This window comes from Oncorhynchus clarkii, chromosome 20, assembly GCF_045791955.1.
Source record: "Oncorhynchus clarkii lewisi isolate Uvic-CL-2024 chromosome 20, UVic_Ocla_1.0, whole genome shotgun sequence".
NCBI lineage: Eukaryota > Metazoa > Chordata > Actinopteri > Salmoniformes > Salmonidae > Oncorhynchus > Oncorhynchus clarkii.
In genome coordinates, this window is record NC_092166.1 from 46,422,257 (window position 1) to 46,438,426 (window position 16,170).

Below are 16,170 nucleotides of genomic sequence, written 5' to 3' on the forward strand. Positions count from 1 at the left end.
AACTAATAACACACAAATTATTGTATTTTTCTTGTCTATATTGAATACATCATTTAAACATTCACAATGTAGGTTGGAAAAAGTATGTGAACCCCTAGGCTAATGACTTTTCCAAAAGCTAATTGGAGTCAGGAGTCAGCTAACCTGGAGTCCAATCAATGAGATGAGATTGGAGATGTTGGTTAGACCTGCCCTGCCCTATAAAAAACACTCACGAAATTTGATTTTGCTATTCACAAGAAGCATTGCCTGATGTGAACCATGCCTTGAACAAAATAGATCTCAGAAGACCTAAGATTAAGAATTGTTGACTTGCATAAAGCTGGAAAGGGTTACAAAAGTATCTCTAAAAGCCATGATGTTCATTAGTCCACGATAAGACAAATGGTCTATAAATGCAGAAAGTTCAGCACTGTTGCTACTCTCCCTAAAAGTTACTGTCCTGAAAAGATGACTGCAAGAGCACAGAGCAGAATGTTCAATCAAGAATCCTAGAGTGTCAGCTAAAGACTTACAGAAATCTCTGGAACATGCTAACATCTCTGTTGACGAGTCTATGATATGTAAAACACTTAACAAGAATGGTGTTCATGGGAGGACACCACAGAAGATGCCAATTTGATCTGATGTCAAAAAAACCCATTGCTGCACATCTGAAGTTCGTAAAAGAGCACCTGGATGTTCCACAGCACTTCTGGCAAAATTCTGTGGACAGATTAAACCAAATTTGAGTTGTTTGGAAGGAACACACAACACTATGTGTGGAGAAAAAAAGGCACAGCACACCAACATCAAAACCTCATCCCAACAGTAAAGTATGGTGGAGGGAGCATCATGGTTTGGGGATGCTTTGCTGCCTCAGGGCCTGGACAGCTTGCTATCATCGACGGAAAAATTAATTCCCAAGTTTATCAACAGACAGACATCCCAAGAATATTGCTGAACTGAAACAGTTTTGTGTAAAGATGAATGGTCCAAAATTCCTCCTGATCTTTGTGCAGGTCTGATCCGCAACTACAAAAAACATTTGGTTGAGTTTTTTGCTGCCAAAGGAGGGTCAACCAGTTACTAATTCCAAGGGTTCACATACTTTTCCCACCCTACACAGTGAATGTTTACATGGTGTGTTCAATAAAGACATGAACACTTATAATTGTTTGTGTGTTATTAGTTTAAGCAGACGGTGTTTGTCTATTGTTGTGACTAAGATGAAGATCAGATCAAATGTTATGACCAATTTATGCAGAAATCCAGGTAACTGCAAAGGGTTCACATACTTTTTCTTGCCACCGTAGATACCTTTGATTCAGAGAGGGAAAAAATATCCAAACAGTTCAATAGTTGATTCAGCATTTATTTCAACACCTTAGTTATAACTCTTATCATGTTTTATCAGTATATTTCTGTATTTCATTTTAAACAAAACTTCATAAATACATCTTATTTCTGCATACATTTGCTCATACTGTATATATTCATCATAATCATATGTTTATATTACTAGTCCTAAAATACTCTTTAAATCATAGAACATAATGCTTTCTACACTACCGCTCAATCGTTTCCATCAGAAGGTTCTTGAATGGCAACAACCCTAAAGAATGTGTGTTGTTGTGCATTAGTCTCACAGGAATAATAGAGTAGGTAGTGGTCGGACTAGTAGAGCAGTATAGAAAGCATGTACCGGAAATAATAAATAAAGAGAACGAAAGAAAACAAGTAGCTTCAAAACGTTTCTCACACTATCTGGAAGACAGAGATTCTGTAGTGTTTAAAATGTTTACATATACCTAATCATTGATATAATAATTATTGTTAAATTATACTATAATTTATGTTATTATTGTCATTATCATAATCAATATATTATATAGGCCAGGGATGGGCAATCTGCAGGCCGCCCCCTTTTACAGGGCTGCGGATCAATACAAAATATATATATATACATACATACACACACCAGTCAAACGTTTAGACACACCTACACATTCAAGGGTTTTTCTACATTGTAGAATAATAGTGAAGACATCAAAACTATGAAATAACACATACGGAATCATGTAGTATCCAGAAAAGTGTTAATCAAATCAAATTACATTTGAGATTCTTCAAAGTAGCCACCCTTTGCCTTGATGACAGCTTTGCACACTCTCAGAATTCTCTCAACCAGCTTCAGGAGGAAGTCACCTGGAATGCATTTCAATTAACAGGTGTGCCTTGTTAAAAGTTCATTTGTGGAATTTCTTTCCTTCTTAATGTGTTTGAGCCAATCAGTTGTGTTGTGACAAGGTAGGGATGGTATACAGAAGACAGGCCTATATGGTAAAAGATCAAGTCCATATGATGGCAAGAACAGCTCCAAATAAGCAAAGAGAAACGATAGTACATCATTACTTTAAGACATGAAGGTCAGTCAATCCGGAACAATCCAAGAACTTTGAACGTTTCTTCAAGTGCAGTCGCAAAAACCACCAAGCCCTATGATGAAACTGGCTCTCATGTGGACCGCCACAGGAAAGGAAGACCCAGAGTTACCTCTACTGCAGAAGGTCAATTCATTAGAGTTACCAGCCTCAGAAATTGCAGCCCAAATAAATGCTTCACATAGTTCAAGTAACCGACACATCTCAACATCAACTGTTCAGCGGAGACTGTGTGAATCAGGCCTTCATGGTTGAATTGCTGCAAAGAAACCACTACTAAAGGAAACCAATAAGAGGAAGAGACTTGCCTGGGCCAAGCAACGAGCAATGGACATTAGACCTTTGGAAATCTGTGCTTAGTCCAAATTTGAGATTTTTGTTTCCAACCGGCATGTCTTTGTGAGACGCAGAGTAGGTGAACGGATGATCTCCACATGTGGGGTTCCCACCATGAAGCATGGAGGAGGAGGTGTGATGGTGTGGGGGTGCTTTGCTGGTGACACTGTCAATGATTTATTTAGAATTCAAGGCACACTTAACCAGCATAGCTACCACCGCATTCTGCAGCGATACACCATTCCATCTGGTTTGCGCTTAGTGGGACTATAATTTGTTTTTCAACAGGACAATTAACTATTTGACTAAGAAGGAGAGTGATGGAGTGCTGCATCAGATAACCTGGCCTCCACAATCACCAAACCTCAACCCAATTGAGATGGTTTGGGATGAGTTGGTCAGCACAGTGAAGGAAAAGCAGGCAACAAGTGCTCAGCATGTGTGGGAACTCCTTAAAGACTGTTGGAAAAGCATTCCAGGTGAAGCTGGTTGAGAGAATTCCAAGAGGGTGCAGAGCTGTCATCAAGGCAAAGGGTGGCTACTTTGAAGAATCTAAAATCTAAATCTATTTTGATTTGTTTAACACTTTTCTGGTGACTATATTATTCCATATGTGTTATTGGTTTACGTTTTGATGTCTTCACTATTATTCTACAATGTAGAAAATAGTTTTTCAAAAAAGAAGAAAAACCCATGAATGAGTAAGTGTGTCCAAACCTTTGACTGGCACTGTAACATTAAAATTAAAATGAAAATAATTGGGGGGGACTGAGTTAGGGTTTTGCTTTTGGTAGGTCAGTCACTGACAGTCACTCAATTAGCCCTTTGTCAGCTAAATTGTTTTAGATTGGTAAGTTAGTCCAGCCAGATATCTAAACTTGTGGTAATAATGTTTGAATTACTGATTTTCTATTGATTTTCTTAGTTACTCTCACACAGATATTATATTAAAAACTGCAAACATTTCTTTCCACCCTATGGCAAAATGAGTAGAATTGCATGAAATGTGTTATACAATTGCTACATTTTCTCTCCACCCCATCATGGCCGAATGTGTAGAATTGCAGCAAACTTGTCACTTAGGTCCCAAAAAGGCTAGGGCTAGCTCTGACTGCATGTGTAGGTATGGATGTGGGTACGCAGACCCGTAAGCCACTGCAGCCCCTCATGATGAGTTCAGATTTTGTGGCCCCCACCCCCATCAAAGTTGCCCATCACTGATATAGACCTATAAATTATGTGTAAAAAGTTTGTGTGTATTCCTCACCTTACAATGCATTTCACCGAAGGCAATAGCAAATAGGTATCTAAAAGAGCCTGTGTGTGTGTGTGTGTGTGTGTGTGTGTGTGTGTGTGTGTGTGTGTGTGTGTGTGTGTGTGTGTGTGTGTGTGTGTGTGTGTGTGTGTGTGTGTGTGTGTGTGTGTGTGTCTGTGTGTGTGTGTGTGTGTGTGTGTCTTTTTCTGAAACATGTGGATCTGAGAAAGTTTATGAAATAGGGCAAAGTTAGGATTGTCAACCGGTGCAAAATATACATCTCTACGTTTTCAAATGTTTGGAAAACTGCCGTTGAGTTGCGGAGAAGGCATAAGAGAGAGGGGCAGAGGGTGGGTAAAGGATCATGGGTAACAAGGCAGGCTGACAAACAGATCTTCGTACGCGTACAAACACTCAGAGGAAAAAGGCCAAGGTAGCCAGACACCATAAAGACTGACAGACGCACGGTATAAGCCCTTTTTGATTGTTGCACCTGTGTGTGTGTGAGTACGAGACCAAAGACACTCACATCCCTGGACATGTGCTCTGCTCGTAAACATCAACATCATGAATGAATGACCGGTAAGCTGTGTAATGTAAAAAGACTTGAGTTCATAGCGAACGCTGAAACATGGCTGTCGACACCTTATAGCAGTGTCTCAGGGAAAAACAAACCCAGATTTTACTCCCCTTTGCCCCTCTCTGACATACTCCAGCCAGCCTTTGTAAAGATAATAACCATGATAATAATTATGTCATTTTATGACTATATGTTTTGTATATTTTAGAATATTTGTCATTAAACACACATTTGAATGATTAAATATCAATAACACCCTGACCTATTTGAAATGAATGATTGCAATCAGCACTTGGTACAAAACCAATGAATGTACCTTTCCATATTATGACCATATTCTGAAGTTTATACATTCCAACCATAGCTTCCAATCCCATGATGTAATACGCGTAAAGTCAATGTGTGCGTATGAACCTCAGGACAAGTTTGAATATGGCCCTCACTGTTTATTAGAGGAACTTCACCACCACCTTTAGTATATCCATGGGCTTACCCTCTCTGTATGGGTAGCAGCACTCCAATCTCAAGATTCTTGTTAGCATTTCTCCTTTTACTGTAACTCAGGCAGCAAATGGAGTGTGAGAATCACCAGTCAAATGTGTGTGTGTCCATGTGTGAATTAAAAGCCTATTCATCAGTAGTTGTACAGTGTGTGTAAATTGTATAGTTTTAGACATGAGTGTGTGTCGTAAGTGTTTCTACCCTCTTTTGACCAACATGTGTAATCAATGTTCATCTCAAGAAAGATTCCAAACAATTGTATTCCACTCATACCAAATCTCTCTTGGCGTGTTTAAGCCTTGTCCATCACGATCGCTTCCTGTCTGAGGTCCAACTCAGTCTGTTTGTGTCCAATGGTCTTCTTTAGCTTTCATCTCAGTCAGTTTGTTTCTCTGTCTTTCTCTGAGCTCTGAGTCACCTCATCTTTCACTCTCTCAGTCTGTAGCACAGGGGAGGGGCTAGGCTCATGCATGGGAGAGAAGAGCCTGAGGAAAGAGGGAGGAGGGTAAATCAAGAAATAAGAATGAATGGAAAATGAATAAGGAGTGAAAGTAGTAAATTAAATATGGGAGAGAAAGAGAGAGAGAGAGAGAGAGAGAGAGAGAGAGAGAGAGAGAGAAAGAGAGAGAGAGAGAGAGAGAGAGAGAGAGATGGAATAACTTATCAAATGAACAAAGGAAAAATGCTTTATGCTAAAAGGGAAGGGGATGGAATCATCTGGCTCGCAGGGAAGGAAAGAGGCACTTGTCTTTCCTTCTCCATCCTTTCCTTCTTTTTCTCTCTCTGTATTTCCACTCGCCACTTGGCTGACATGTAGCCTCTGTCTGTGCGTTGACTCTGTCCATGCCGCTCCTTCCTCACCTGTCAGTCAGTGTCTTCAGCGCTCTTTCGATGTTCATGCGGTGGCCGACGCGCGTCACCCCCAGGTCCAGGAAGTCGTCCTTGGTGAGGGAGGGCAGGTGGGAGCCGTCAATCTCGTTGTCCAGAAAGCGCTCCCGGTGCTCCCCCAGGTTTAGGTAGGCCAGCCAATCGGCCACGTCCCACCTAGTCCAGTAGGACAGGGGCTTGATGGTAAAGGGTTTGGCTGGGGGAGGAGGGGTGTGGTGGGGATAGCTGAGACAGGACGGAGAGGGGGGCATGTGCATGGAGGGCGAGGAGGCACCGGAGAGGAACTGGGTGGGTGAAAGGGAGCGGGAGACCAGGAGGGCACTGGGAGGTTGTGGGGATGTGGGGAAGAGAGGCGGTGTGGAGGGGTTGTAAGAGTCTCCTAGGGTGTGGCTTGGGGATGAAGGAGTGAGGGGTGAGGGGAAATCAAAGGGGGTGTTGTAGACATGGGTGCTGGGGAGGATGGGGAGGGAGGAGGGTCTGGGAGGGGCGGGGCTGGGGCGGTCTGTGGAGTATATGAGGGGGCTGGGGGCGCGCCGGCGTGACACAGACGACCTCAGCTCTGGACCAGGAGTACACTGGAAGTCAAAAATCTTGGCTCCACGATACTTAGTGCGGTGTTTGGGTGACGTGGGATAGGGTGAGTAGGTGGGGGAGAGAGGAGGGTGGGAGAAGTGAGAGGGGGAGGTGGGTATCTGGGGAGAGGGGGAGCGGGTCCAGTTGGGCTGCAGCGTGGGCTGGTGGGAGGGCGAGCCGGAGGGGGTGGCGGTGAGATTGGGGGTGAGGATTGGCGGGCGATGCTGCGGGGAGGAGGTGGGTAAGGGGGAAGTGGAGCGGGCTGTGGGGGGGCTCTGAAACGAGGCGGAGAAATCCCCAGAATATCTAAAAGATAAGGAAAGTAAAAGGGGTTACTGTGCTCAGTACACAATGCCGTGGAGCCACTTAGTAAAACAGTTAGAATTTACTAAACCTCAGCAGCCTCACCTGTGCATTGTGGGTGACCTCAGACTAATGGGACTCTGACCTCGCATCTCAGACTGACCCCAGTCGTCTGTGCTCTTATTGCTCATCTGCTGAAGCTTGGAGCTCAGCTCGTTGATGATGCTGGCCTTCATCCCCGAGAGTGGCGAGTGCAGCCTGCGCCCCTCAATAGACATCCCGTCCCTCTGGGCCTCACCTCGCTCCAGGCCCTGTCCCGGGTCGACCCCCTCGGTTGAACCCCTTGGCTCCAAGGTGTTGGGCCGCTCCAGACAGGCAGCCAGGGTGGAACCGAAGCCGTCCTCCATCTTGGGTCGACTCTGTCTACGTTGTTTCCTCTCATCCGCTGCTCCTCCCTCTCCTCTCCTGGCCTCCTCCTCTGGGTTAGCCTGTCTATGGGGGTGTGGTGGGGTGCTCTGGTAGGGCGGGTTGGTGCTCACCTGTCGACGCAACGCTTCCCTTGTGTCCTTGATACCGCCCTCTTTGTACTGCATCGTCTTTGGATACACGGTTGGTTTGGTCGTGTGTTTGGTGGGGTGTGCTTCAAACTCTTTCCCGCCTGAGTAGGTCATATAAGGATCTGGGTGCTCGCCACCCCATCCGTCCCCTTCCACTCCTCCTCCTCCTCCTCCTCCTCCTCCTCTCTCACCCGTCAGTTCACTCACTCCCAGTATTTCCAGGTGCTGGTCGCCGCTGCTGTGGCTGTCCAGCTCCTCGATCCCAGAGTCCACCACCGTCTCTGTCTGCCAGTCTCCAGTCTTCATCATGGAGGGGTGGTGGTCGCCTGCCTTGCCTGCAGTGTTGATGGCGGTTCTGGGGGCTTTCAGAGACGCGTTGTAGTCTGACGACACCACAGAGGCTGTGGTAGCAGTGGCGGCGGCGGTCATGGTCGTTGTTGTGGCGTAGGTCATAGTTGTAGTGAGGGTGGCCGGGCCACGGTACTGTGCTAAGGTCATTTGGGGAGCAGGGGCACCCATATTAGCGGGGTTAACTGGTACGGTGGGGTCACTGAAGAAGGGGTGTGTGTGCGACATGGGCTGGGGTCTGTGGAGTGAGGGTGCGGGTGCGGGTAAAATGGAGGTGGCTGTAGTGGTGGAGGAAGGGGGGAATATCTGGGGTGAGGGAAGGGAGGGAGATAGACCTGACTGGGTGAGGTTGGCCACCTCGCTGTCGTAGGATGTGAGGCTGGAGGCGGCAGAGTCCCCGGCCTGGGGGGAGGGGAGGGGGGCGTTGGAGGGGAAGCCTCCTGGTGGAGGTACTTTAGGAGAGGGGAGGGGGGGCGGTGGGGGTGGCATGGCGGAAGAGACGTGTTGAGCTGAGTGTTGATGCTGTTGAGGGTATCCCCTCTGCATTTCTCGCTGGCCTTGGCCGTTGGCGAACTGCAAGGGAGGGGGCAGGGGGTCAACAAAGACAAACTCATCATCCAAATCTATCGAGGGTGCAGGTGGGGGAAGAACCATGAGCCCCAGTCCCCCTCCAACTCCTCCCTCTCCCCCACCTTCATGTGGGTGTGCTGGGGCTGCGGTGAGGGTGTACTGGGGGATGTAGCTAGCGTTTGCACTGCTCTCCATCTGCAGGAACGAGGGTCTGCGTGGTGCAGGCTGAGGCGGCGGGCCGGGCGGCTGCATGGGTGGGCCAGGTGGCTCCCTGTCTCTTGGACTCTGTTGGTAATATTGGGTCTGGTACTGATTGGTTCTGTCCTCTGAAAAGCGAACTCTGAGGCCCTCTCTGGCTCCAGCCGCCTGGTCCCTCTCCACTCTCTCTCCTCCCCCTCCCAAGCGTAATATCCTGGGTGACTGTGGGCGGTTCAGTGAGGCGTGTGAGGTGGTGGTGATGGATGTGGAAAACAGGGATGGCATGGGAGACGGGAGAGATGTAGGGAACACCCCCACGCTGGACATCTGCCGGCCAAAGTGCCGCTCCTCCCGTCGGGTCCTCCGGTCATCCTTGAGGGCCCTCTCTCGTGCAGCCAGCGCCAGGCCCAGGGGGGACGAGGGGTCCAGGACTTTCCCAGTCAGAGGGTGGATGAAGGTGGTGGCTGGAGTGCCTGGGCCGTAGTTGGAGGGAGCGGACTTGGGCTGGCCATCCTGGCCCATCACAGGGGAGTGGTACTCAGGTAGCCCAAAGGCAGGGGGCATACTGCTGGCGTAGTGTATGTAATTGTCCCTAGAGAACATGCCCTCGTCAATCGACTTGGAAGGGCGGAGGCGGGGGGTGGGGACATCGATCCCCATCCCCTGTAGGGGCTGGGTCCATACCCCTCCACCTCCCCCCGCCTCCCCTTGGACATCCTCTTCGGACGAGAGGAAGAAGGAAGCACTCTTCCTCCTCATGTCACGGAAACGTTCCCGGTCCCGGCGCGCTGCCCCGACGAAGGCCCCCCCGAACTGGGTGGTGAAGTCCAGGTTCTCCAGGTTAGGGGGCAGCTGGGGGGCGACAGTCGAAGGGGTCATGGGGGAGGAGACAGGGGGCTGGGGTGGTGAGGGGACCACGGTGGAAGGCGGGCCGGGGGTGGTGGAGGTGTCGGGAGAGGCAGGGGGGGAGGTAGGGTCGTCTATGTCGGGAGGCGGTTGCTCGGCATCCATGCTGCTGCCCTGGCTGCTGCGGCCACTGCCACTGCTGGTGGATGGAGCCTTGACGATGATGGTGGGGATGGGGATGGAGCTCTTCTCTTTGGCCCCGGAGCTTTTACCCCCCTGGCCTTGCCCCCCTCTGTGGTGCCTGCCGAGCCCACCTTCCACTGTGGGCTGCTTCACTAGAGGGCCCCTCCCGCCCTTCCTGACTCCCCCTCCCCTGCTTGCCCCTCCGATCCTCTCCCGGGCCGCCACTTGCTGCTGCTGAGGCTGCTGTTGAGTTGTGGGAGCTGCGCTTGTAGGTGGAGTAGCACTACTGTAGCCCCTCCTCAATGCCCCCATTTTTCCCCCTCCTCTCCTCGTCCCCTCCGTGGGATCCCCTGTGTGTTGTCCTCCTCCTCTCTGGAGGGTGGTGGTCATGCCGTGCTGTTGACTGTCCCAATCTGCCTGGGCATCATGCGCTGCTTGTTGCTGGGTGGAGAGGGCCTGGTAGTGGGCCTGGGCCTGGGAGGACAGTGGCTGGGGGGCAGACTGCTCCCCCCTCCGAGCAGTGTGGGGTCCAGCAGACAAGGGGGGTTCTGGGGCGGATGTGCTGGGGGGAGGGGGGATGTCCTCCGACAGGCTACGGGCCAGTTTCATAGCCGGGGTGTGGAGGGACTGCCTCTCCTCCTCCGTCACACCTAAAACGGGCACACTGTTACACAGACTATCTGGTTGGAAAAGAAAGTTAATTTACAACATTCAGAATGTGGCTTTTTGACAGTAACCTTCATAGTAATTGTATCGGTAGGACATACCAATAGATTTCTGTCGCAACATTACTCCATGCGGATGGCCGGGGGGATACTGACCCTGGTTGAAGCCAGGCGGCATTACACCAACCAACTGGTCATGACTTGGCTTAATGTATTGCAAGACACACAAAGAAGAAAGACACACAGGGAGAGATGCGGAGAACGGGAAAAAGTGAAGGCGCATTACACTTGCATTGAGAGTAAAAGTGATATAGCGCAATATAGAGAAAGCAATAAGTTAATATCCTAGGCTGTGAGGTCTATTTCACATCCAGCATTGCAGACACAGTCCCTGAATTGAGGGTATGATCTCTAGGGTCAGTAGGTTCTGCAAGTACAGTCATGGTACGTGGCCCGCTACCGAGGACTGTGGGCTCTCCTTCTCTGTGGCCGAAGTGGGTAAGACATTTAAACGTGTTAACCCTCGCCGGGCTGCCGGCCCAGACGGCATCCCTAGCTGTGTCCTCAGAGCCCAGACGGCATCCCTAGCCGTGTCCTCAGAGCCCAGACGGCATCCCTAGCCGTGTCCTCAGAGCCCAGACGGCATCCCTAGCCGTGTCCTCAGAGCCCAGATGGCATCCCTAGCCGTGTCCTCAGAGCATGCGCAGACCAGCTGGCTGGTGTGTTTATGGACAGTTTCAATCTCTCCGTATCCCAGTCTGCTGTCCCTACGTGCTTCAAGATAGCCGCCACTGTTCCTGTACCCAAGAAGGCAAAGGTAACTGAACTAAATTACTATCGCCCCGTAGCACTCACTTCTGTCATCATGAAGTGCTTCGAGAGGCTAGTCAAGGATCATATCCCCTCCACCTTACCTGTCACACTAGACCCACTTCAATTTGCTTACCGCCCCAATAGGTCCACAGACGATGCAATCGCCATAACACTGCACACTTCCCTATCCAATCTGGACAAGAGGAATACCTATGTAAGAATGCTGTTCATTGACTATAGCTCAGAATTCAACATCATAGTACCCTCCAAGCTCATCATTAAGCTTGAGGCCCTGGGTCTCAACCCCGCCCTGTGCGACTGGGTCCTGGGCATCCTGACTGGCCTCCCCAGGTGGTGAAGGTTCTTAACAACATCGCCACTTCGCAGATCCTCAACACTGGGGCCCCACAAGGGTGCGTGCTCCTCCCCCGCCTGTACTCCCTATTCACCCATGACTGCGTGGCCATGCACGCCTCCAACTCAATCATCAAGTCTGCAAACGACACAACAGTAGTAGGCTTGATTACCAACATCGACGAGATAGCTTACAGGGAGGAGGTGAGGGCACTCGGAGTGTGGTGTCAGCAAAACAACCTCTCACTCAACGTCAACAAAACAAAGGAGATGATCGTGGACTTCAGGAAACAGAAGAGGAGCACCCCCTGATCGACATCGACGAACAAACTGAAATGGTCCACCCACACAGTGTGGTGAAGGCGCAACAGCGCCTCTTCAACCTCAGGAGGCTGAAGAAATTTGGCTTGTCACCTTAAAGCCTCACAAACTTTTACAGACGCACAATTGAGAGCATCCTGTCGGGCTGTATCACCTCCTAGTACGGCAACTACACTGCCCACAACCGCAAGGCTCTCCAGAGGGTGGTGCGGTCTGCACAACGCATCACCGGGGGCAAACTACCTGCCCTGCAGGACACCTATAACACCTGATGTCACAGGAAGGCCAAAAAGATCCTCAAGGACAACAACCACCCGAGCCACTGCCTGTTCATCACGCTACCATCCAGAAGGCGAGGTCAGTACAGGTGCATCAAAGCAGGGACCGAGAGACTGAAGAACAGCTTCTATCTCAAGGTCATCAGACTGTTAAACAGCCATCACTAACACAGAGACTGCTGCTTACATACAGACTTGAAATCATCGGCCACTTTAATAATGTATAATAATGTATAATAATAATTTACTTATCTTGCATTACTCATCTCATATGTTATACTGTATTTTATACCATCTATTGCTTCTTTCCTATGCCGCTCTGTCATTGCTCATTCATATATTTATATGTATATATTCGTATTCCATTCCTCATTTAGATTTGTGTGTATTAGGTAGTTGTGGAATTGTTAGATTACACGTTAGATATTACTGCACTGTCGGAACTAGAAGCACAAGCATTTCGCTACACTCGCAATAACATCTGCTAACCATGTTTATGTGACCAATAAAATTTGATTTGATTTGATGGTAGAGCATTTTTTATTTATTTTTTATTTAGTCTTTATTTAACCAGGAAAAGCCCATTGAGACCCAGAGTCTCTTTTTCATATGAGACCTGGCAAAGAAGGCAGCAACAATCATTACATTACAGAATTAAAACAATACAACAATACAACACAATTCATCCACATGATCCAGCCTAAAATAAGCATTTTACACTCCTCTGCAACAGCCTCCCATCAAAAATGTAATTTATTAAAATCAAATCAAATCAAATTGCATTTGTCACATGCAACGAATTAAACAGGTGCAGACCTTACAGTGAAATGCTTACTTACAAACCCTTAACCAACAATGCCGTTTTAAGAAAGCACTAACAACAGTGGCACTAACAATGCTGAGAATGATGCAGTACCTCATTGGGGGCGATGCTCTTGGTTCGTTCTCTCTTCCCCCCGTGACCCCTCTGCCCCTGTCCGTCTGACGCAATCGTGTGCTGAGCTGCTGCCAGGATCTCATCCAGTTTATCTGACAGACAGAGAGAGTTTGTGCGTATGTATGTGTGAGAGAGAGGGAGAAATGGGGGGAGAGAGAGTGTGAGTGTGAGTGTGAGTGTGTGTGTGTGTGTGAGAGAGAGAGAGAGAGAGAGAGAGAGAGAGAGAGAGAGAGAGAGAGAGAGAGAGAGAGAGAGAGAGAGAGAGAGAGAGAGAGAGAGAGAGAGAGAGAGAGAGAGAGAGAGAGAGAGAGAGAGAGAGAGAGAGAGAGAGAGAGAGAGAGAGAGAGAGATCAAAAGCATAAGAATATTAAAAGCAAAGACGGCCTCTTGAAACACAAAAGGGGACAGGGGTCAGATCTTACTTAGTGCCATTTGATAGACTGTCCTCTTCTTATCAGGCACCTGGGAGGACTCGTACTCTGGAAAGAGAGGCAGAGGCAGTGTATTCATAGGACCCTCGCAGACTGATTTTGAATGGGGGCTTAAGGGCTGAGGAAAGTAATGATAAGCGAGACATTCACCTGCTTTCTTTTTCCATGGAGAGGCAGCTGCAGCATATTAGAGAAAAGAAGGTAATCATATTATGCTATGACAGTATACCGAGACTGCTGTAATATCACAAAATAACATGAATGAACCCAGTACATACTTTAACACTGATGATGACAATGATGATACACAACTCAACCTTTTCCCACCTTTCTCCACTGTTAGTCATCCATTTGATTTAGCCGAAAAAGAAGAAATGGAGCAGAGGTTATATTATGCCATTGCACACTGTAGCGTTTCCAGAATGTGAACGACTTCATCTTTCCCATACAGAGCAAATTTCCATACATTCACTTGAAAGAGGACATGTATCTCCATAGTATAGTCCTCCTCATCAAGCCATTGGTAAATAGAAAAATTATCCTTACCTATACCAGTTAAATCCCCAAGGCTCTCTGCATCAACTCACTTAATATTTCATGGACTTTTTCAATCATTTTTTTTCTATGGGTCAGAATGTGATCAATCCTTTTCTTTTCCTTTTCTCCATGGTTTTCATGCTTCTCAACCCTCCTTCTTCAATTGTCTTACCCATGTCTTCCAGCTCTAATGTCATTGATTTGGAGCGCAGGGCAATGGCAGGAGGAGTCAGCCTCTTAGCCTGCTGGGGGACTGCCAAAGGAGAAGGACCAAACACGCACTTACTTTCTGACTAGTGTGTTATAAACATACACTCATTGCAAACAATCATTACTGTTTACTACTATGCTATTAACATGAATTGCATAAATTACACAGAACAAACTAAAAAGTATACCTTTCTTCCTGGGGTTGGTGTCCTCCATCTCCGGGTTGCGGGCCACCATGACAACCTTGACCATCAGAGTGTTGCCACCTTGTCTGATCATGTTGACCACCTGCCTGTGGCCCACCTTCACGACATTGTGACCATTGACCTACACACACACACACACACACACACACACACACACACACACACACACACACACACACACACACACACACACACACACACACACACACACACACACACACACAGAGAGAGAGTTATAACACTGGCTGGCAACAAGACTAAACTGTCTTACTGCACTGTTTGAGTTCAAACTCAAAACAAATTAAAACATCTACAATTTGATAGTCAGTACAAAAGTTGACCCCATGTTGATTTCCAGTCTTGCATAAACTCTCAGAATGACAAGCCTTTCCAGGGATCCATACCTCAATAAGGAAGTCCCCCATCCTTAGGCCAGCCCTCCAGGCCACACCGCCCTCATCCACAGACTCCAGGTACTGCAGCGCGGGGAATGCTGGGGTCGGCGTGAACTCCTCTATAGGAGTCTGGGCTGCAGAGAGACAAGTCAAGAACAAGAGGATAAGGGAGAGAAGTAATACAATGGTGTTAAAGTGGAGGCAGGGAGATAGGATGGAAGAAATGGGTAAGAGGAAATGAGAGAGGTGAAAGTTAAATATATAGAAGGATAGAGGACTGTGGAAGCTGGAGATAGGAGACATCCAGGGGTATTTCGAAGGAGAGGCACTCACTCACCTTTGGCTCCCCGAAGCACAAAGCCAAAGCCCTCATTGTCTTTCTTCTGCAGGAGCACTGTCTTCTCCTTAATGATGTAGTCACTTAGAGAGAATAAGGAGGAAGGGAAGGAGGGAGAGGGGAGGGGGCAATGAGCAAGAGAGAGCAAGCTATATGACTTCTTGAGTAACAGAAAGCCTCATTGTCATGCAAATAAAGCATTTCTGAATCTGGGAGACAGCTATACTGCATCACATTATGAAATCACACTGCACCAAAAGATGGGGGGGCTTGAGGCATGTCATACAAAGAGCACCACCATACAAAGACACTCGTCAAACCAGGGTAGAGTCGGTGTCATGATGGGCGAGGAGGAGTGTACTGGAGAGACCTCTCCATAATCCAGCACAACGCTGACTAGCACCAGGAAGCACGTGGGAATGTACATAAAAAATGCTGCACAGACACTTCACTGTTAATGGGAACTTAGAAACACACCTGTAATACTGCATTCGCTTTCTTCAAGCTTTCACTGCACTAGCTAATTTGGTTAGCTCTCATTCCACTTCTCCACTTGATGATGCACAGATAGGGATCTATGTTTGAGTAGCAGTTAGTCGTCGCTCTTCATAATGACATTTGCTGTCTTTCATTGATGGTTGACAGTTGTTATGATATGGTAGTTTTAGTTTTACGGCACAGGGTTACGAGTTGATCATTGCCCCATTGCCATGTCTGGGACTTCTGTTGCTTGCCAGATTTATGGCTGCCTTACAGCGGCTTTCCCTCATGTAGAGCTCAGCGAATACAGGAGCCTCACTCCACAGTAGCCATATACTGTCCTACAACAACAGTGTCTCCAATTCACGCTGTAAAGCCTGCCGGGTCTCAATTCACACTGTTTTACGAGCTCAGTGCATACTGTAACCTCAGACTTAACAGCCATATACAACAACAGGGTCTCCATCTCCGTTCATCTAAAGGTCTCAATTCACACTGTTTTACGAGCTCAGTGCATACTGTAACCTCAGACTTAACAGCCATATACAACAACAGGGTCTCCATCTCCGTTCATTTAAAGGTCTCAATTTTACACAGCTGGCCGGTCTCAATTCATGCTGTTTTGCAACTCCATTAGGATGTCTG

General features: G+C 47.9%; 1 protein-coding gene across 1 annotated transcript in view; it reads right to left on the minus strand.

Moving 5' to 3' along the window:
- Positions 1-5,025: 5,025 nt before the first annotated feature.
- The window catches only part of LOC139376433 (SH3 and multiple ankyrin repeat domains protein 1-like), a 35,996-nt gene continuing 24,851 nt past the window's right edge, over positions 5,026-16,170 (minus strand). Inside the window, exons 16-27 of the mRNA XM_071119030.1 lie at positions 15,046-15,128; positions 14,718-14,842; positions 14,296-14,434; positions 14,070-14,150; positions 13,688-13,696; positions 13,511-13,537; positions 13,352-13,408; positions 12,909-13,021; positions 10,329-10,431; positions 6,965-10,211; positions 5,957-6,862; positions 5,026-5,580 (exon numbers count right to left, since the gene is read on the minus strand). Coding sequence (XP_070975131.1) covers positions 5,475-5,580; positions 5,957-6,862; positions 6,965-10,211; positions 10,329-10,431; positions 12,909-13,021; positions 13,352-13,408; positions 13,511-13,537; positions 13,688-13,696; positions 14,070-14,150; positions 14,296-14,434; positions 14,718-14,842; positions 15,046-15,128 — 4,996 coding nt within the window. The 3' untranslated portion in view covers positions 5,026-5,474. The remainder of the gene's footprint in view (positions 5,581-5,956; positions 6,863-6,964; positions 10,212-10,328; positions 10,432-12,908; positions 13,022-13,351; positions 13,409-13,510; positions 13,538-13,687; positions 13,697-14,069; positions 14,151-14,295; positions 14,435-14,717; positions 14,843-15,045; positions 15,129-16,170) is intronic.